The sequence below is a fragment of the Zalophus californianus genome, chromosome 4, assembly GCF_009762305.2.
Source record: "Zalophus californianus isolate mZalCal1 chromosome 4, mZalCal1.pri.v2, whole genome shotgun sequence".
NCBI classification, from domain to species: Eukaryota; Metazoa; Chordata; class Mammalia; order Carnivora; family Otariidae; genus Zalophus; species Zalophus californianus.
The window spans coordinates 19,987,569-20,009,715 of record NC_045598.1 but is presented as its reverse complement, the minus strand read 5'-3'; the positions used below and the strand labels follow the sequence as shown (position 1 = coordinate 20,009,715).

At 47.6% G+C, this 22,147-nt stretch overlaps 1 protein-coding gene across 4 annotated transcripts; it reads right to left on the bottom strand.

Moving 5' to 3' along the window:
• Positions 1 to 8,333: 8,333 nt before the first annotated feature.
• PIGV (phosphatidylinositol glycan anchor biosynthesis class V) lies at positions 8,334 to 18,463 on the bottom strand. Of its 4 annotated transcripts, none has more exons than XM_027598659.2 (5): positions 18,077 to 18,463; positions 16,785 to 16,880; positions 14,873 to 15,014; positions 10,483 to 11,604; positions 8,334 to 9,160 (listed from the first exon to the last, which is right to left on the bottom strand). In XM_027598659.2, the coding sequence occupies exons 3-5, from the start codon at positions 14,948 to 14,950 to the stop codon at positions 8,879 to 8,881; spliced, it is 1,482 nt and encodes a 493-aa protein (XP_027454460.1). In that variant the 5' UTR covers positions 14,951 to 15,014; positions 16,785 to 16,880; positions 18,077 to 18,463; the 3' UTR covers positions 8,334 to 8,878. The 4 variants fall into 4 exon arrangements, with proteins under 4 accessions (XP_027454460.1, XP_027454443.1, XP_027454470.1 ...); XM_027598642.2 differs by lacking the exon at positions 18,077 to 18,463 and adding an exon at positions 17,892 to 17,932; XM_027598669.2 differs by lacking the exon at positions 18,077 to 18,463 and adding an exon at positions 14,352 to 14,688 and having other exon boundaries at positions 16,785 to 17,921.
• Positions 18,464 to 22,147: the final 3,684 nt, after the last annotated feature.

Here is a 22,147-nt window from a genome sequence, read left to right as displayed (position 1 = left end):
GACTTTGGTGTAGCCATCATTACATTAAGAGTGAGGCAAGGGGGAGCGCCTGGGTGGCTCAGTTGGTGAAGCGTCTGCCTTCCGTTCAGGTCATGATGCCGGGGTCCTAGGATCGAGCCCCACATCGAGCCCCACATCAGGTGCCCTGCTCAGTGGGGAGCCTGCTTCTCCCTCTCCTTCTGTGCCCCACCCCCGCTCGTGCTCTCTCTTTCTCTCTCAAATAAATAAAATCTTTAAAAAAGAGTGAGGCAAGGGGTGGGGCACCACGGATGGCTCAGTAGGTTAAGCACCCAACTCTTGATTTCAGCTCAGGCTGCGATCTCAGAGTTGTGAGATCCAGTTCTCTGTCAGGCTCTGTGCTCAGCGCAGAGTCCACTTGAGATTCTCTCCCTCTCCCTCTGCCCCTTCCCCACTCACACACACCCGTGCTCTTTCTCTCTCTCTCTCAATAAATAAGCAAATAGGGGCACCTGGGTGGCTCAGTCGTTAAGGGTCTGCCTTCGGCTCAGGTCATGATCCCTGGGTCCTGGGATGGAGCCCCGCATCGGGCTTCCTGCTCCGCGGGAAGCCTGCTTCTCCCTCCCCCACTCCTCCTGCTTGTGTTCCCTCTCTCGCTGTGTCTCTCTCTGTCAAATAAATAAATTAAATGTTAATAAATAAATAAATAAATAAAATCTTTAAAAGAAGAGGCAAGGGTATCAAAACAAATATAGAAGCTTGAGAATTCTGTCTAGGAAAGAGCTTAAGGGTGGTTAGTGTCACATGGATCTGACTGGAAGCAAACACAGCAGAAACCTGTTGTATTAATTTTTCGGTCAGTCTGGCTAAGCCACACAGTCCACAGATATGTGGTCAAGTACTATTCTAGGTGTTTTTGTGAAGGTATTTGTAAGGTGAGGTTAACATTTTTTAAAATATATTTTTAAGTAATGTCCACACCCAATGTGGGGCTCGAACTCATGACCCCAAGGTCAAGAGTCACATGCTCCACCAACTGAACCAGCCAGGCGCCCCATAAGGTGAGATTAACATTTAAATCGGTAGACTTTAGTAAAGCAGACTGTTCTCCATAAAGTAGGTAAGCCTCGTCCAATCAGTCGAAGGCCTTAATAGAAAAAAAGATTGACTTTCCCTAAGAAAGAGGGGATTCTGCCAGCAGACTTGAATGGCAATATCAGCTCCTCCACGGTCTCTGGCTTCTGGCCTACCAGCAGATTTTGGCTTTGCCAGCCTCTACAATCACGAACCAGTCATCTCCCCTGCACTCATATATATGTACACACGCACACATATACACATACATCCTGTTAGTTATGTTTCTCTGGAGAATGCTGACTTATACATCAAAAAGGTTTTGAGGTAACTGTATTGCCAGAGAAACCATGAGCCCAAATTTTAAAAAGCCTTTGTCTGGGATGCCTGGGTGGCTCAGTCAGTTAAGTGTCTGCCTTCAGCTCAGGTCATGATCCCAGGGTCCTGGGATCAAGTAAGTCCTGCATCAGGGAGCCTGCTTCACCCTCTGCTGCTCTTCCTGCTTGTGCTCTCTCTCACTGTGTCAAATAAATAAATAAAATCTTAAAAAAAAAAGCCTTTGTCTGCCTAAAATTCATATGAAATCTCAAGGGACGTTTGAATAGGCAAAACAATTTTGAACAAGAAGAATAAAATTGGAGGTCTCATACTCCCTGATTTCAAAATGTACTACAAAGCTACAGGAAACAAAACAGTATGGTACTGGCATAAAGACAGACATATAGACCAATGGAATAAAATAACGAGCCTAGAAATAAACCCTTGCATGGATGGTCAAATAATTTCGACAAGGGGTCCAAGACCAGTCAATGGGGAAAAGACAGTCTTTTCAACAAATGGTGCTGGGAAAACTGGAGATCCATGTGCAAAAGAATGAAGTTAGATTTTTATCTCACACCACATACAAAAACTAACCCCCGATGGATAACAGACCTAAACATAAGAGCTAAAACCATAAAACTCTTAGAGGAAAACAAAGAGCAAAACTTCATGACACTGGATTTGGTGACGATTTCTTGCATATGACACTGAAAGTACAGGCAACAAGAGAAAAATAGATAAATTGGATTTCATCAAAATTAAAACCTTTTATGCATCAAATGACACTATGACCAGAGTGATAAGGCAACCAGGCAACCTACGGAATGGGAGAAAATATTTGCAAATCATATATCTGATTAATATCCAAAATATATAAAGAACTTCAGCAACTCAAACAACAAAAAACAAGTGACCTGATTTAAAAATGGGCAAAGGATCTGAATAAACATTTCTCCAAAGATACAAATTTTATGTGCCAGTAAGCACATGAAAAGATGCTCAACATTGGGGCGCCTGGGTGGCTCAGTTGGTTAAGCGACTGCCTTCGGCTCAGGTCATGATCCTGGAGTCCCGGGATCGAGTCCCACATCGGGCTCCCTGCTCAGCGGGGAGTCTGCTTCTCCCTCTGATGCTCTTCCCTCTCGTGCTCTCTGGCTCTCATTCTCTCTCTCTCAAATAAATAATAAAATCTTAAAAAAAAAAGATGCTCAACATCACTTATCATTAGGGAATACAAATCAAAATGACAATGAGACACCACCTCACCCCACTAGGATGGCTACTATTTAAAACAAAACAAAACAGGGGCGCCTGGCTGGCTCAGTCACAGAGCATGCCACTCTTAATCTCAGGGTCGTGAGTTCAAGTCCCATGTTGGGTGTGCAGCCTATTTAAAAAAATAAAACAAGTGTTGGTGAGGATGTGGAGAAACGTGAACCCTTGTGCATTGCTAGTGGGAATGTAAAATGGTGCAGCTGCTGTGGAAAACAGCACGACAGTTCCTCAAAACATTAAACATAGAATTACCATATGATCCAGAAATTCCAATTCTGGGTATATACTCAAAACAATTGAGCAGGGACTTGAACAGATACTTGTCTACCACTGTTCATAGCAGCATTATTCATAATAGCCAAAAGGTGGAAGCAACCAAAATATCCATTGACAGATGAATGGATAAACAAAATGTGGTGTATTCCTACAACGGAATGTTATTCAGCCATAAAAGGAATGGACAATCTGACACATGCTACAATATGGATGAACCTTTTTTTTTTTTTTAATATGGATGAACCTTGAAGACATTATGTGAAGTGAAATAAGCTCATCACAAAAGGACAAAGATTGTGATAGAGTAGTCAGATTCACAGAGACAGAAAGCAGAATGACGACTGCCAGAGTCTGGGAGGGTAGGGGGAATGGGGAGTTAGTGCTGAATGGGTATCAAGTTTTAGTTTGGGAAGATGAAGAAGTTCCAGAGATGGATGACGGTGACTGTTGCATGACAACGTGAATATATTAATGCCACTGAACTTTACACTTAAAAGTGATTAAAATGGTAAATTTTATGTTATATTATAAAATATTTATTTTAACACCCCCCCTACACACACGTGCATGGGTGCCTCTGGCTGGCTAAGATTTAGGCCCCCATGCTTGCACCAGCAGGAAGTAAACTGTGAAAGCTGCACATTCTCCAAGGAGGTCTTACTCCCCAAAGCCCATCTCAGATGTGGCCATGAAGGACAGTCAAGCGGCCAGAGGGCACAGCCAGAAGGCATGGAGAACACTGGACAAAGGAGTCCCTCCTAGAACTAATCAGGGTGTCTAATCAAGGAATGTTGTTGTTCTCCAGCCCCAAGGAAGAGGGCTTTGTCAGTTTGACCAGTGGGGATTCAGAACTGCTTTGGACCAGAGACTGCTATTTGTCTTCAATTCTTTCCTTTCTTAGATAGATGTTTGTATTGAGGTTATTCTTGCTCTACCATTGTATATTTTGTTTTTTTTAGTTCATAAGGAATGATATCAGAAGCTGACTGAGAGACTTGGAGCTGAATATAGTCACTGGATGGGATTTGGGGTTATCTCCCTTGGGAAGGGATGTGTTCTCTCTGTGAGAAGAGCAAAAAAACAGGTATTTGGCTCAGAGAGACAGACTGAGGCAGACTGAGACACACAAAAATCTGTGTTTTCTTCTTCCTAAACCTATATTCAGGCTTCATGTCCCAGTAGGGTTGCCAGATTTAGCAAATAAAAACACAGGATGCCCAGTGAAATTTGAATTTCAGATAAACAACAAAGAATTTCTTAGTGTAAGTAGTATGTCCTGTGCAACATTTGGGACATAATTATACTGAAAAAAATATTTGTTTACCCCAAATTTAAATTTCACTGAGCATCCTGTATCTCATCTGGCAACCCTACTTCCCAGCCTCCCTTGCAGTTAGATGCGGTGTATGACTGAGGTCTGGCCAGTGGCATGAAATGGAAATGATGTGCATCTCTCCCAGGCCTGGCCTCTTCAAACCTCTCCAAAAGCAGAGGACTTTGAGCATCTAGAGGAGGGGAGAGTCACAAAATGGAAGGAGCCTGGGTCCCAAATAACTGGATAGAACAGCCCTCCCTCCTCAAACCTGCATTAGACCACGATGTAAACAAGAAAGAACTTGTATGATGAAGCCACTGAGTTTTTGAAGTTGTTGATTACAGCAGTCTATCTTTTTTTTTAAAGATTTTATTTATTTATTTGAGAGAGAGAGAATGAGAGATAGAGAGCACAAGAGGGAAGAGGGTCAGAGGGAGAAGCAGACTCCCCGCCGAGCAGGGAGCCCGATGTGGGACTCCATCCCGGGACTCCAGGATCATGACCTGAGCCGAAGGCAGTCGCTTAACCAACTGAGCCACCCAGGCGCCCTACAGCAGTCTATCTTGAATAATATCCCTAATCCCTAAATTCAATAGCTCTTCTCATCCTTTCCTTAAGAGCCTTTGACCTTGGTAGCCATTTCTTTCTTTTTGAAACTCTCCCTTCTCCGATACTATTTTTTTCTAGTGCTTTAACGATGATGATGATGAGCAGGAGGAGGAGGCGAAGGAGGATTAACCACCATTCACAAAGTTCTTACTATGGGCCAGGTGCTGTGCTAAGTGCTTTATCTAGTATCTCATGTAATCCTCCTAACTACTCTGTGTGGTAGGTGCAATCACCCCCATTTTCAGGGTGAGAAAACAGGTGTAGAGAAGTTCAACCACTTGCCCAAGGTCTTTCGGGTCCTTCTCTCTCTCTAAACTTTTCCTTTCGACAGTCCCATCTAATCACGGCTGCCCTAATGACCATGTGTTGTGTGGACGGCTCCCTGACCTCTCTCCTTGTCTCCACTTGCACATTTTCTGGCATATGAATGTGCTGATGGCATTGCAAACTTGTGCAGCTACTCCAGTGTCATGTTGTTCTAAATACTTTTCATTTAACTTCCACGACAATCCTGAGATAGATGTTATTCATATCTACAAGGTAGCCAGCGTTACCCACATTTCACAGACGAGTGAACTGTGGCTCAGAGATTCCGCACCTGGCTCACTTTCATGCATGAGTACACACCAGCTCTCAATGACCTCAGTTCTACTCAAACTGAGCTCTCCCTGTCCTGTTCTGCTGCCCGCTTCCTATACTCATTCTCTGCCCTTAACTTTCAAATCGTCCCCATCCTTCAGAGTCCAGCTCAAAGGCTATTTCCCCACCATGTCTGTTTGGGTATTCCAAGCTGGAAGGGATCTCCACCTTCCATGAATTTACAGAGAACTTACTCTGTACCTCACTTTTTTTTTTTTGTAACCATACAAGCAAAACTTTAATCCCTCCTCATCATAAAAAGTTCAAGGAGAGAGGTACAGAGAAAGAAGTTTTTTTTAAGATTTTTATTTATTTATTAATGAGACACGGAGAGAGAGAGAGAGGCAGAGGGAGAAGCAGGCTCCCAAGGAAGCAGGGAGCCCGATGCGGGACTCGATCCCAGGACTCCGGGATCATGACCTGAGCCGAAGGCAGACGCTTAACCATCTGAGCCACCCAGGTGCCCAGAGCACGAAGTTTTTATGGCCCTTCGGTTCCCCAGAATTTACCAGTTTCTATTTTTTTTTTAAGATTTTATTTATTTGAGAGAGAGAGAGAGAGAGCATGAGTTGGGGGCGGAGCAGAGGGAGAGGGACAGACTCCCCGCTGAGTGGGGAGCTGGATGCGAATCTCGATCCCAGGACCCCGAGATCATGACCTGAGCCAAAGGCAGACACTTAACTGACTGAGCCACCCAGGCGCCCCTACCAGTTTCTACCTTGATTAAAGTTTCTGTGTATCTGCTACCAACTCTATTAGACAATTATTGGAGTACAGAACATGCAGCGAGTCATCTTTAGTCCCTAAAATAGGCATTCATAAACAATTGTTGAAAGAATTGATCGATTTCAAATCCTCTGAGCCTGCACACACTACATTTTTAGATGAAGGTGAGAAGGTCTGTTCAGGAAAAGAAGTGATTTTTCCCCAAGAGGACTGGTAAAGATATGTCAAACACTCCCTCTCCTCCCACCTTCATTAAAGAACAAAAAAGCATCTACTTCTTAGGTGTATGAAGCGTCTGGTTTCTGTTTTAGCTGGGTCTCAGAAGGAAATGACTTTTCTCTGAAATTGTAGACACCCAACCCAGCTGCAGCATTGTTAGGCCTCAGGGTAAACAGGAAGCTTCCTGCCTTGGGCCCTTCATGTCCCTCTCCCAGACTATTAACGACTGTTAATAGGATGGTAAAAGGACAGCTGCTGGCCATAAAATCAGCCCATTCCTTAGATCCTTGGAGAATTGCAACTAGATCCCTCCAAGTTCAGAGAGAAAACTGTCTGTCTCCAGGTCACACACCAGGTGCGTCCACCTAGCTGGGGTCGTCAGTTATCTCTTCTATGATTAGCCGTAACCATAATGGCCTTTGCAGGATACCAGAGTTTGGTTCCTTGGCATTAGCTGAGAAGGTGGGATTTCCACTTACAGAGTTTCTGGTTCTTGAAACTATTTGTTTCACGGGCGATCCGTCCTGATTATCCGCCAAAAAGAGGTAAAGAGGAGAATACATGAGAGCGAAGGATCTAGTGCTCCTACCTCTGTGATACAGGGCTGAAATAGGACCTCCAGTCTTCCTGCACACCGGGTAGAAGTCCCTGGATTTGCAGCTGTTGGTGAGGAGGGAGGGAACAGTTTCTGCCAACTGGAGGGACACTAGGGCAGGGGTTATCCTCTTTTGCCAAGAAGGGCACTCGGGTGTCTTGGCAGAAGGCAGAGGGCTGCCCCGATCTGTGTGTACATTTTCAGAAGCATTTGACTCTGGACCAAATGCTCTCAGCTGTGCTAAAGCTAGGGCGATGGATGGGAAATGCTTATTGGCCAGGCTGACTAGAAGCTCCAACAGAGGGTGCTGGGGCTCAGCCAGGAGCTTCCCTTCAGCTGGCAGGTTCAGCTTTCTGTCATGGTCAGAGGGAGTGTGTCAAAATTCCAATTCTCAGTGCTCTCCAGAAGCTACGATTACCCCTCTATTTTGAAGTTTCTGCTTGTTGGAATTTTTGGCTCAAATAGGGAATGAGTGGTGACGCTGCAGAGCCTCTTACCCCCCTCAAAGAATGAGCACAAATAGCTCAGCAGGAGTCAATGCTCTTACTACAAGTACAGTGATGGGCTCATAACCAAATGGGGGCCAGGAAGATACCATTTCATTCAACCTTGGACTTAGCCACAATTTATCAATTCATGCTGCCTTGTTGGCTCCTCTGCCCCATGTCTACCAATCAAGCAAGCACAGGCACCTGGGCACGGCAGGAAAACCAGTCACCGCTTTGACCATTTACTTGCCTGGCACAGATTTACTTACACAGAACAGGGAGCCTGATTTGCGACGTGTCACTGCTTTCCCTCATTCAAAGGAAAGGTCACTTAAGTTACTCCTCAGAGTTGCACCTGAAGAGGGAGAGTTTCTTCCGAGTACCGAAAGCAGGAAAACTGGATACCTTCTCCTAAAATCACATTTGAGCCTCTACATAAGTGTTTAGATTGGGATGATGCCATTGCTTAAGGCAGCTCTTAAGATCTTAGAGCAGAAAGGGACCTACTAGGTTATATGGCCTGCCCCCCTCGCCTCTCCCAGGAATGTCATTTCCCCCAGTTTCAGAAGAGGTCACTAAGGCTGTGAAAACGCTCCCAAGGTCACACAGCTGGTAAGTGGGGTTTTACTGAGAGGACTAGAATCTGGGTCTCCTGGTTCTTTGTGCAGTGTTCTTTTTACCATGACTTTTTCCCTAAGTATTTTGTATTATTTTAAAAACCGTAATTCAGGGGCACCTGGGTAGCTCGGCCGGTTAAGTGTCCAACTCTTGATCTCAGTTCAGGTCTTGAGCTCAGGGTTGTGAGTTCAAGTCCTGCCCAGCGTGAAGCCTACTTATAAATAAATAATTCATTGCATGCATAACCAAAAGTTGTTTAATTTGTGTATCTTTGTAAGATTTTTCATATAAATAAATGAACAAATCATGACAATAATCAGAAACAATGTCCCATTTAAAAAAGATGGTCCTGCTTCTTACTGCCAGTACACTGTTCAGGCCTCCACCATCATGTGTGGACTATTACCAGCCTGTCAGCTAGAGCCTTTGATGAAACTGACATTTGAAGGACTCACATTTACATTGACATTTAAATACTTTACATTTAAGTTTACAACTATCTCTGCTATGCTTGGTTGACGAGACAAATGCAAGTGTACTTTAGACTTGGAGAGGAAGATTTCTTCACTTACAGAGAAAATAGGTACTACTCTAAAATTTGCCATAGCCAGGACCAGATGGGGGGCTTCCCAGTGGCTCATGCTTCTCCCATTCCTGACCAACCTTCGGAGAGACTAGGGGTTCCTAAAGGACAGAGCAAGGGTCCCCGGGCAGCACAGACAGTCCCAGTGTCTATCTGTACTTCCAGACCCCTGAGACTCCAGGTCATGTCCAAGGAAGGAAGTTGCAATGTAGGAGCAGTCCCAGGAGCCAGTAAGACAGGAAGTAGCCCAGAATGCATCGTGTGACTAGAGAATAGGTTTTCCAGTTGTATAAAAGTCCCATGATAGAATTTCTGGGGACCTTTTGTCCTGGTACGGAGTCCCCTGTAAGGGGCTTCCAAGGCACAGTCTCTAGAGATCTCAGCAGTGGCTCTTGATTCTGAAGCAAGTAAGCTGGAAACCAGTACACAATAGGAGTGGAGGAACCCAGAAACCTGGTGAGAACCTGGAAATCATAAGAGGGGGAAAACCCACACATTTATTGGAATATCACTGCTTCACAGTGGACCAGCCCAGGGCTTCCCTGCTGCTCGGTCAACTACAGCCCCATGACTAGAAATGTGTTGTTCTGGATAAAAGATTCAGCAGAACTTAGGATCTGCCTTATAAAGAGCTGTGACACCAGCCAGATGACCTCAATGTTACAAACAAGCAGAGCTACAGACTAATTACCACAGTAATGGGCCAATCAATACTAAAAACTATGGGGTCCAACTTGAGCCTAGGGCCTGGACTCTAACCGCTAGGCTGTGACATGGGGCTTTGGGAACCTGAAGGGGTTCCCTCATCCCCTGGGGGCGGCAAAACAGAGGGAAATGGGGCAGGGGATCCTGTGGTTCAACATTTTCCCTCCTAGGGGAATTCAGAGCCAAGCCTCCACATGGCCTCCCTCATCTGAGCTGGAAACTCGAAGCTGTGCTGGCACTCGCTCTACTAGTTAATCCAGCTACAAACACAGAATGCTACTTTCTATTTCCCCTGGGCCTCTTACTCACACAGCTCAGAGAATTTACAAACAGCCAGTGTGCGCCTCCCAGAGGCAGAAGCTGTTAAGGAGTGGCCGGCGTAGAGGAAACCACTTCCTCTGGGTTATGTGGGAACTGGGGTCGTAGCCAGGAATAAAAAAAATGGAAATATCAAAGGCTTCCCACCCCAAACATTACACAAGGGATCTCCTCTAAAGACTGGGCACCTGCCAGAGCTGAGAGTGCCTCAAGTCACCATCCAAGTAGACCCTCGGGGTAACCGTACAGTCGGGAAGGACCCGCGCTCTCCTCTGTGCTTAGCTACTTCATCTCAGTCACTTCAGGTCCTTCCATGACTCTTGTGTCTCTGCATGCACCCTTCATTTGCCCAGAATCCTCTTCCTCTGCTTCTTAAATGCAATTTCTTCTCACTCTTTAGGACCCAGCCTTAACAGGACACCCTCCTCAACTCCTTCAGTCCATTAGCTACTTTTTCCTCTGGGTTTCCACAATACTTTATCTCAAAACAGCAATTCCTCTTCCATCCCACTGTACTAGAATTTTATCTCTTAAGTGTCCGTCTCCCCATTTCTACCAAGAGACCCACTAGGGCAGCCTCACTCATGTTCCATTCCTCAGTGGTCTGACCCAGGGTCTGGACAAAGAAAGCCCCCAAATAGTTGGTGAATGAATAAATTAGGTACAGGTCACACAAACGGGAGAAGCTGGCAGTCTTCCTTGACCCTGACCAAGGGGTTTTGCCTGTATTCACACCCTTACCTCAGTCAGGAACCCACCTCACCTGAACATGCATGCATAGACTGCCGAACAGCAACAGCGCCGCAGCGTGGGCCAGGTACACAAACACCCGAGGGCCGAGGAATCCAGGGTCAGGTTTCTCTAGGGTCTTGCTGTTCTTGCTCCTGTGCATCCCAAGTGTAAGGCAGAGCCAAGGGTGGGTGGTCACATATGTCCATGTTGCCCAGGCAACCAGTATAGCCACTGGTGCAGCCAGTAAGAAATTGGGCACCTGCTTGAGCTCATAGTATCTCAGAAAGCCAACATTCCAGTAGATATCCTGGATATAGCTATATATTAGGGGAAGTTCCCAGGAGCACCAAGGTGGCTCATTTCCCTCCACAATTCGGTAGCCCTTGTCCACAGCTAACTTCAGCAAGGGCTCAGGGATGGGGCGGGCTAAGCCTGACAGACAGAACTGGGTATAGGCATAATACTGAAAGAGGGCAAAGGGAAGGCCAAGCGTGAACACAGACAGGAACACAGAGCCCATCAGCTTCAAGAGTGGTCTCAGAGGATTCAGCACCATGAGAGAGGACAGAAAGCCTTGGCACTGAGAATACACGAGGAAGCCAATGTTGACCAGCCCATTGGAGCGTACGCCAGTGGCAAGGGCAAAGAGGAGTCCACTAGTCCAGCTTCGGCCCCTTTCCAGCTGCCCCATGGCGCTGAATGTCAGGAGGGCAAACAAAGCTTCTGAGTAACCAGCTGCCAGAAAGACGTTGGCGGGGCTGAGGCAGAAGAGTAGGGCTCCATAAAAGGCCTGGCGGGGACAGCGCAAAACCAGACAGCCCAGGTCGTGAAGTGCGACAGCGGCCAGCAAGGAGAACAAGGAATTGAGCAATGCTACTGAGATTAACAGGCGACTCCGTAGGTTCAGTAATGCCTGCAGGGGCCTCAGCAGTTCAGCTCCCACCAAGAGAGCCAGGGGGAAGCCAGGGAAGAAGGCAAAGTTGTGCTCATACAGATAGCCATGCTCGGCAATGAACAGGAAGTGTTCGGCATCCCAGTGAGACAGGCCACCCAGGAGACCTTCCACAAGTTGGTCCACAGAGCCTGAGGGGGTGAGGCGAGGAGGAGAGAAGGCTTCTGCATGGTGATCAGGGATGATGGCATTGAAGAGAGCCTGTGGGATGAAGGAGAACTAGGATTTCGGTTGAGCAACTGGAAGGAAAGAATTACCATTTAATAAAATGAGGAAGAACACGGGCGCCTGAGTGGCTCAGTTGGTTAAGCAACTGCCTTCGGCTCAGGTCATGATCCCGGGGTCCTGGGATCGAGTCCCACATCAGGCTCCCGGCTCAGTGGGGAGCCTGCTTCTCCCTCTGACCCTCTCCCCTCTCATGCTGTTTCTCTCTCTCTCTCTCAAATAAATAAATAAAATCTTTAAAAAAAAATGAGGAAGAACAGACTTGTTGGAGGACAATTAGGAGTTCAGTTCTAGACTAGTTAAGTTTGAGTTACATATTCCAGGGCAGAGGTCAACAAGACAGTGAGATATGAGTCTGAGGGTCAGGAGAGCGATCAGGGGCTGGAGACATAAATTCAGATGTCATAGGTGCACAAAAGGTATTTAAAGGCATGAGACTGAATGAGATCACCTGGGGAGGGATGAAGCAGGGCTAGAGAAAAGAGATCTGAGAATTTGGCCCTGGATGTGTCAACATTTAGAGGCTTGAAGGAGAGTGAGGATCCAGAATGAAGATAAAGAAGGAACAGTCATTGAGGTATGAGGAAAACCAGGAGAGCAGGGTGTCTTAGAACCAGGTGAAGGAAGGGAGTGATCAGTTCTGCTAGTAGGTCAAGGAAGATGGGGACTGAAAAGTGACCGCTGGATTTAGAAATGTATAGGTTACCTCACTGCTTCAGTAGTGAAGGTACACAGGTGCAGACGTAGGCATGGGATGGATGTGGGGGGAGCATGCACAAGGTCACTTCTGATTGGACCTATTTTTGTGAGTTTTCGCTCAGAAAAGCAAGTTGGGGAAAAGGTGTTAGTTAGGTACTTGAATAAAAAGATAAACATGTAAAATAAGTCATCTATGACCCCCAGTTCTCAAAATAGCTGTGCACTGGAATCATCCAGGGAGTTTCAAAAATACTGATGTCTAGATGTCTGGGTCCCTCCCCCAGGATTAATGATTTAACTGGTATAGGATACAGCCTGGGCATTGAGATTTTTTTTTAAAGCTCCCCCAGGTGATTCTGATGTGCAGAACCATTTCAGAGAATGGCAGGGTGAATGGGCCAGGGCAGTAAGATCACCAGGTAGCACTAAAGACTCACTTGGGCCAAAGATCTTGAAGAGAAAGAGACCAGTCAATACAGCTGTGTGTTTCTCTCTGGGCATGATGAGAAGTAGAGAGAGAACGAAACTGAACCATGGCTGGGCTTCTGTCTTGTGACCAAGCCGGGGAGCAGGGAGCAAGCAAGTTGTGCATGTGTGCCTGGTGGATCATGGAATCTAAGAAGGGGTGCAGAAGCTAGAAGGTGGGTGAGGCACAGCAAAACGGTGGATCAGTGGATTATAGGTCCTGAGGGGGTGGAAGAGCCGTTAGAACTGGGGTACTAGAGGGAGTGAGCTGGAAAGATAGGAGATAGTGGTTGGTTGTATCAGCTTTATTAATACTGAAACCACCAAAAGATCAACAGGAGTGCTGGAAAGTGCAACAGTGAATCAGGAGCTAAAACCTTTAAGGAATGAAGAGGAACGAGCTGTCACTAACAGAGATGACAGCAACAGTGAAGGGTAACTGGGGAGATCATCTGATGGCATGAGCTTTAAGGCTGGAAGGAGGGTGGGGGAGAGACAGGGATAATGAAATAGCATTATCATTAAATGTCTTTTTGCATCGTTAGATTGTCAGCTACTCAAAGGAAAAGAGACCGTGACTTTTCCTTCTCACCACCTAGCAGTTCTTGGAACAGAGTAGGCACTTAACACAATCCTGGGTGAGAGGAGAGGAGACAACTCTTTCCAAATCACTATCTGAATTAGTCTTGCTTCCCTATCCCAGATGCCAGTTCACAATCCTGCCCCCAGGGGCCTGCCAATCACTCATCTGATACTGTTCAAAGCCATCGCTGGGTCAGTTTCCCCAGCCCCACAACCGGGGTATAAGCCCATTCTTAAGGCTCTTTCTCTTTTTGGTCAGTTTCTTTTTCTTTTTTTTTTTTTTAAAGATTTTATTTATTTATTTGACAGAGAGAGAGAGAGAGAGAGAGCACAAGCAGGCAGAGAGGCAGGCAGATGGAGAGGGAGAAGCAGACTCCCCGCTGAGCAGGGAGCCGGATGCGGGGCTCGATCCCAAGACCCTGGGATCACGACCTGAGCCGAAGGCAGCCGCTTAACAGACTGAGCCACCCAGGCGCCCCAGTCAGTTTCTTTATCAGGCCACTTTAAACAGTGAAAACGAATGGGGCAGGAATGACAGTCACAGTAACAGCCCTAGTCTCCAAGCTGAAGCTACTTTTAACTAAACCTGGGGCCCAGCAGAGGCTGCTATGCCTCATAGTGCAGGAAGGGAGAAAGGAGGTTTCCAGAAAGGAAAAAGAGAACCCTGAGAAAATGGCATTTGTGGAAAAAAAGAGCACACGTAATTATGTTAATATAACACCACTAGACTGTTGACATACATTCAACAACAACAACACATACTGAGAACATACTAAGCCACTGGGCACTGTGCTAGACATCAAACAGAATTCATATATATGGGAAATTTGATTAAAATATACATCAAGAGGAAGCTTGGAGGCGAAAGGAAGTTGCAAAAGTGCAAATGCATTCTGAGGGTTGTGGTGGGTGAGGCAGCAAGGGGAGACACTTGGGGGAAGAGCCGGGGACATTGCTGACTAACCAAATACACTCACCTGACTGACTCTGTGCTCCGTCTCCTGGTAAGGAGACCCAGGCCAATGCCTTGGGCTGTCACGCCCTAAAAACATCTCTGGTTACAGAACCTCATGGTCCACTAGAAAGACCACTAGCTCAGGTGTTAGGAAGGCTGGGGTCTGATTCTGGCCCTTCTCTAACTTGCTATGTGACTTTGGGGAAACCATTGAATCTTTCTGGGCCTCTGCTGCTTCATGTGTAAAACAAGGGATTAAAAGACCATTTCTGGGGCGCCTGGCTGGCTCGGTGGGTACAGCACGCGACTCTTGATCTTGGGGTCGTGAAGTTCAAGCTCCATGCTGGGCACGGAGTTTACTAAAAAAAAAAAAAAACGTAGACCATTTCTAAGAGTCCTGCCCATCTTTTGGTTATCAGGTGTAGGTGTTTCAACCACATGGAAGGGCACATCTGGGAGGCAGAAAGAATATGGGGATGATTCTTAGTGCCTATCCTAGTCATGTGGCAACAGCATGTTCAGGACAAAAGATCAGAGACTGACCTGAAGCACCAGAGTCAGGACACGGCAGCTGACTGCAAACCTCAGCACTTCTTTCCTGGACGGGTCCAGGGTGCACATCCTCTCACCACCGGGAATTCAGGGATGTTGCTGCCTGGACTGAGTTCCCTCAGGCTTCTAAACTCTAAAACCCAAGGAGGAAACATCACACATAGGCCAAAAGTATTATTTTTTTTTCCACAAAAGTAAATTCTTGAAAGCATTCTTCACAGGAGACTCCCCCTTCAACATTACATGGCAAACTTAACTGCCTAACTGCCCAGGTGAGGGAAAAGCATTTTGAAGGCAGATGGGACCACTTGGTGTCACTTTGAAGCACTGTATTGGAGCACTATTCTACACAGATAGGCATGAAGTTCGCAGCTAGGCTCACAGAAAATCTTCAAAAGCCTGTTGGGTACCCCTGTGCAGAAACTAAAGACCTGGGTTCAAGTCCTGACTCTGTCACTCACAAATTCTCATTCAGTCCTTCTAAGCCTCAGTTCTTTAGGTATAAAATGGGATCAGACTGTTGTTGTTGTTTTTTTAAAGACTATTTTCTCTCACAAAATTGTCATGATGGTGAAGTGGACGAAAGTGTGAAAGTACCACCGAATCCATGTTGTGGTTGCTATTATTTGGTGTGTGCCCTTTTCCTCTTGCCCAGAATAATAAACTAGATCCCAAACCAGAGTCCCAGAAGTGGGGCACAGAACTCAACTGGAAGACCATAATGACTACACACTCTAGCCTAGCTCTCTGATGTGTGTTCAGCTGGTCTGTTAAATTAAGTGGAGAAGGAAAAGAAAACCACCACTCAGCAGGACTTCAGCCAGCTCACATTGCTAAAACAAACTGAGGGGGAAGACAGAGTTGACTACTAGGGATGGAGAAAACTGTTATTTCCCCATCTCTTTGTTGGAATGGCAGCAATGTATAAACAACTGCAAAGCCATTCTGAGGCAAGGAATGAACTTGAAGGCTTTTTTTTTTTTTTTTTAACACAACTCCTTGGGCTAAAAGAAGTAGCAATGGCTCCTAAAGAACATTCAAATACCAGTCTGGGAAATCAGAAGTGGGGGCAAGAGCACCAGAGGCAGTTCACTGATTTGGGGTGAACTATGCCTAAAGGAAAAAACATTTCAACTGAGAAATTAACAGGGAGGGCTGGAAGACTTTCCTTTCTTATCTAATATCTACCAAACCTTTAGGTACCATTTGTCTCTGGAATTCTTCTCTGATGCTCACTAGACTATTTGATATGCTCTCATTGCAGTCTGCTTCGTCGTCTTTACTGCTATTGTTTAACTAAGTTGCTTGTGAGGGCAGGGACTCTGTCTATCTCGCTCCCAACTACACCTGCAGGGCCTGGCATTACAGACAGGCACTTCAAGCCCGTGTTCTCACTGAGCAGAAGTGGCAAGAACAAGATATGGCATCACCAGTTCACTGGCTCGGGATATAAAAATCACTGCTATAAGTATTCCTCTCACCATATCTCATGTTAAGATCAAGACCTAAGTCACAGAAGCCACGGGAAAATACAATTTCTCCAGCAAGGGAGCAAGATTGGCCAATAGCAACAGTACACTTTCCTCAGCACAAGGGGGCGCCTGCTGCTCACTCCATCACCAGGAGGCCTGGAGGAAGGGAGGGGCCGTCGACGCCACACCGGTTTGCTCATCAAAATTCAGTTCAAAGGCAAGCTTTTGAAAACCCCAGAGAGCCGCTGTAGTTTGTGAATCCACCCAACATTTCCAGCATCTGACTCGCGGAATCAAGAGGAATTGCAGAAACAAGTATGGCCAACCTCACACGGCTGCTGATTCTCTAGCCTAGGGTGAATTCACTTTTTCCCTTCACTTCCCACCCACATGCATTAGAAATGTTGGGGACAGAAAAGCACTTAACCCACCTCTGCCTCTTCACCGGGCTTCCAATTCTTCCTTTCCTCTCTCCAGAGTCAAGCTCTAGCCCCAGCGACCACAGGAGACTTGTAACCTACACTTAGCTTACAGGTAAACCAAGTAAAAATAAAATAAAGCCAGTTGAGTTGTCCCTCTCTGCTAGTTGAAGACCTCACTTCCCAACAAGGCCTTTGCGAAATCACAGTCTCTTGAATTGGCAGGACACTTTAAGCAACTAGTTTTACTCTATTTTCCCGTGAGATAAATATGCCCAGAGTGGTAAGTAATAAAAATCTCCATGGTTTTTACATCCGATATCTCATTAGACCCTGTGAGGCCAGTATAATTACCATCGCCATTTTATGGATGTGGAAACTGAGGCTCATTGGGGTCAAGTGACACACCCTAGGCTATATTTAAAGAGAATGTCATCTTTTCCCCTTCTGGAACCTCATGGTCTTCCCACCGGCCCTCAACAGGGCCAGAGGGATGTGCTCTTTCAGAGGCAGGGTAACAACCCAGGACTACCAACTCCTAGCCCAATACTTGTCCAAAGACAGCGCATGCTCTTACTGGGTATGCTTAGGAAAGGGAGGGCCCTAGCTGAGACTCTGGGTAAGCCTGAATTGGAGCCCTGGAGCCTTGGAGTAAGACAGCGTCCTCTGTAGAGTGGGGAAGTCTCCGTGACCCAGGGTCCTCGGGGCCAGAGGCGCTGCTGGCTGTCGCGAGCCAGGGACCGCCTTCTGCCACCCCAGCCGAGTCCGAAGCCCATTCTAACCCTTTCCTTTCGGACACAGTCCCAAACGGGCCGTGGGCACCTCCTCTCCCCAAAGGGGGGCCACGGCGCAGGGGTTACTCCCGAGGCGGCCGGCGGGGCACGGCCCGACCCGGCCTACGGCCGGAAGGCAGGGGAGGGCCAGAGGCTGTAAAGGAAGTGGCGGCACCGGGAGGCCGCTATGGCGGAGGGGTGGGGCTCCCCGCTTCTCGGCGGCCTCCGCCTCGTTTCCCTCGGCCTCCGTTTGACGACCTCCCTCCCCCCGAAAACTCCAAGGCTCCGGAGCTGGCGCCGGGTCCACAGCGCCGGCCCGTCTCGACCTCCCAGGCGGGGCCCGAACCTCAGCTCCTCCATCCGGGGACCCCGAACGGCCCGCGCCTGCGCACCGGCCCCGCCGAGGCGGCCCCGCCCCCCTCCTGCCCGGACTCGGAGCTGCCCCGCCCCCTCCGCGGCGGCCATGTTGACTCCGGGCGCGCGGGGCGGGGACGGCGTAGCCCCAAGACTCCGTGCCCTCCGCCTTGGCACCTTCTCGCCTTGGTGACACCTGAAGAGTTCCCTTTGGCGCTTCGCGCGCCTCAGGTCCCCTCCCCGCCTTCAGTTAGCCCATCCGTGCTGCTATGGCAGAGTCGGCGCTCTCGCCCGGGTTGCATCCCGCAAACGTCCACTGAGTTCCCGATGTGTGTGTGCAGAGGAGGCTTTCGGAGTTGGGGGCCGCCCCGCGGCCTCTTCGCAGAAGCCAGAGCCGCGCTTTCCCTGCTCTGAGGCACCAACCGCTCAGCACAGGGCCTGGCACACAATAGATGGTCTCTGAATAGAAAGAGGAGTCTTGGGGGTTTCTGTGGCCAGCAGTGGCACCCAGCGTCCTGGGTGTGAGGAAAGTGGGGGATCCCCCTGCCTTTTCCCTCCTCCAGATACCGGGGACCTCGTGTCCGACTTCGATCCTCAGCCCCACCTCAGGTGGCTAACGAGGACGGTGCCGAGAAGGCCCCCCAGGACTCTTCCTCATTCAAGCAGTTGCTCTCGTGGGAAGTGGGGCCAAAAAAGCAGCAGCAGCAGCAGCTAACTCAACAAAACCGGCTGTTAGGGAGGAGCGGCCAGTGGGTACCCCTGTAACGGAAACTGTTAGAACAACTTTGCACCCTCCTTCAAGGAAATAGATAATAAATCCTTCTCCGTTGGTGGATTTCTTGTTTCTCAGGATTCTAAAGCCTTCTGTGGTTTCAGTTATCGGCCCCCTAAACGGAGCTGGGGTCTGGGTTAGCCTCCGGCCACAGACCTGGATAGGGAGGGGGTTTATCTTCTGCCACAGCTACTAGTGTGGGTGGGAACAAAGGGATGGTTGCTATCTCTCCAGGCAAAGAAAACTAGCCTACATCAGTTCTGTGGGGGCCAGGCACTGCACTTTTAAATTCTAACTCATTTCAGGCTCTGACACCTAAGCTGCCCTAAGATACCGTTGTGTGTGAGGTGGATAAAGTAGAAATCACATGTTAGTCCTGAGTTGGAGAAGGGAACAAAAATGGAGAAGACTCTTCCCCAGTTTTTTTCAGTGACACACACTCGTTCTCAGCTCCAGAAGCCTGTCAGTGAATTGGCAAAGCTGTGGTGCACACTCGTGACTAGGGCCTGAAGTTGTGGCTTGAATCTCTAGAAGTCCATGAGGCTCCCAGCAGCACTCTGTTTGCAAAGACAAAACCGAGCAATGAACTGTACTTGCTTTGTGAATTCACAAGGGAAAAAGACATGCATTCTTAAGGTTTCCTCCATCCACACCAAATTCCCTCAAAAATCTGTTTGTAAAAAGGACAGGGGTCTCTTGTGATAAGTCAGAATGTTTCCTAACAGCTCAACTGTCACCCGTTAGAGGTAGAACTTTGTCCAGATCTTCAGCTCTACTTTCCAGCAATTTCTCCTTCCTTTCCTTCTCTGCTACCCACCCCCCTCCTCTTCCACTCTGTTTCCTGTTTCATTTTCTGGCTCCTGCTCTGACAGGAAAACAAGAAAGCTGAACCTTGTGCTCTCAAAGCCCTGGCTTGTCAGAATGGAGGAAGACTAGGTGGGATGGGAAGGGGTTCTAGAAGGGCCTCCAAGACTGCGGGCAAGTAATTGAGGAGGCAGCTCTCTCCAGTCTGCTTTTAGAGTCTGCAGCTAAAATGGAGCCTGCATCTACACAGGGAGCCAGCTGAGCAACCAGCACAGTGGGAAAGCCAGGGAGACAGACGTATCCAAGGGCTCCAGAACGACTCTATACCACCCGGTCACTTCCATTAAGAAGCAAATGTCCCATACCACCAACAAATGATTTCATAATACAAATTTCTGACCTAAACAATACAAGCAATGCATCACTGTTTCTAGAATCCTAGAAGGTAAGAGAGTTACAGCATTTCTGTTTCTTGAACTTGCCTGGCTCTGCTCTTGCTGCTTCCCCTGCTTGAAATGCCTCACTGCTGGACCACCCTTTGGCCAGCCCACAACCTTCAGGTCTCAGCTGAAAGGTGGCCTCCCCAGAGAGGCTTTCTCCCACTACCCAGCCACGTGCAGCACCCTGTACCATCCCATCACCCTGTTAACTGTTATCTCCATAGCACCTATCACCACCTGATTGTCTTGTCTATGAATTTTACTGCTTTCATTGTCTGTTTCCCTCTTATGGAATATAAGCTTGTGAGAGCAGGGGCCATGTTCACCAAAGTATTACCAGTACTTAGACCAGTGCTTTTGCACATTGTGTGTACTCAGTAAAGATTTGGTTGATAAATCAGTTTTGTTTACCCTGATACCTATATTTTATGGATGTGGGAACGAGGCTCAGAAAAGGGAAGTGGCTAGCCTGAACTTACATAGCTGGTGGCTAAGGCGAGACTTGAATTCAGATCTCCAGGCTGTTTTTTTTTTTTTTTTTCCTGCCACTCCACATTATTTTAAACTTTCTCAGGTTTACCTCTTTCTCTCTCTTCCTTTTGTTCCACACGACTGAGAATCTGACCAGGTTATGCCAAGAACCCTGCGTAGTGCACACCGCGTCTTAACAGCTCCTGTCTACTCTTTCCTCTACTAAATTCCCATCTTACTCCACAAAATAGGAGTGCCTACCATGTGACAGGGAATGAGGAGGATGTAGCACTGAACAAGACAGACACAGTCCTTGTCCTCATGGAGATGACAGTAATATCTACCTCATGGATTCTATAGCGCTTGGCCCAAAGTGCTCCAATGAAGATGGGCTGTTGTAATTCCCTGAACAAAAAGGGGAAAGAGCGATGTTCCCACTGGAGGTGTGAAGGAAGTTCGGTAGTTCTCATGGAGCACTCACCATGCTGGAGCAACCTGACAACTCGTTTCTTTCTGTAGCACCTTGCCTGGCTCTAGGTACCATATCCAAAGATGGCTTTGGCTGCAGACTGGGCAGAGGAACAGACCAGTGTGTCCATTCTCAGTAATTCAGTTTCAGACCCTAGACTTTCTATGGCCCCAGCCCTATGGGAATGATGGAATAGCTGACCCTCATCTTGGCTTTGATGCCACACCGTTATGTGACAAAAGTGACCACATTGGCTTCTGATTCTGTCCCTGCCAACTTTAGCAGGCAGGGGCTAAAGCCTGTGATGACAGGCAGAACTTTATGCTCCATCTTTTCTCTGTGGGCATTCACTGGCAGTTTCCAAGGGTGTTGGGTGACATTCACATCCGTCCTGAAATCGGGGGTGGCACCATCAGGTTTTGGACATTCCATTTGGCCTCTCTTGTATTATCTGAAGGTGTCCATCCACCGTGGGACACCCCACCCTGCCTCTCAATTGCAGGAGCCAAACCCTGATCCTTTAGAGGCCACGGACACTAAATATTTTTCACCCTTCCTTCGGTGTTTGCCTTTCAGTACTTAGAAAACCTTGACCCGACTGAGGCCTAGTGGGAAGGGCCTTAGCCACTCGGGGGTGGCAGTGGCTGCAAGGCAAAAGAGCCAATGAGGTTGAGAGTATTGTTTAGGCCAGACTTGGCAGCTCTCCAGCTATGAAAGAAGGTTAAGGTCATTTGTGGGGGGGGAGGGGTGGAGGGAGGAGCCTGGGAAAAGAACTACTGGCCACACCCCTGGGTTCTCTACTGGCGAGGTTCTATTTACTTCTCAAAAGCAAATTACTCACAGCTCAGTGGCTAGCAGTTCTCTCAGCCTGTGGTAACTCCAGTCCGAAACTGGAGACCAGGCTAGGCTCCCCCTGCATTGCAGGGGAGCAGATGAAAGGAACCCAGGAAACCAAACTCCTAGGTAATGCTCCACACATAGCCCAGAAATGCACTTTCTACACTAGAAAATGGAGTTCAAGAGGCCCGGTACAAAACATAGCCATTAGCAACACAGCTCACCAAAATATAGATATGAAAAGTTTCCCATGTAGTTTTTTTTCCAGAAGAGTCCTAGGAAGGCATCTTGGTTGACAAAGCTTAGCCCTTGTCTCTACCTCCCTCCCCCTCAATCAATAGAGGAATACTGATTATTCATTCCTGTCCCTGACCCAAATATTAACAACCACACTTAGCTCGATGAACACTTGATTGAAATTCTTGGGACAATTTTTACCTCATGCTGAATACGAC

What these genes read in the sequence shown, in the direction of transcription:
- PIGV (XM_027598659.2), bottom strand. Translation starts at nt 14,950, where the DNA reads ATGTGCACCCTGGACCCGTCCAGGAAAGAAGTGCTGAGGTTTGCAGTC. An exon ending in TCCTGACTCTGGTGCTTCAG is followed by an intron (nt 11,605 to 14,872) that starts GTCAGTCTCTGA and finishes TTCATCCCACAG; the next exon opens with GCTCTCTTCAATGCCATCAT. An exon ending in GTCTATGCATGCATGTTCAG is followed by an intron (nt 9,161 to 10,482) that starts GTGAGGTGGGTT and finishes TATGATTTCCAG; the next exon opens with GTTCTCACCAGGTTTCTGGG.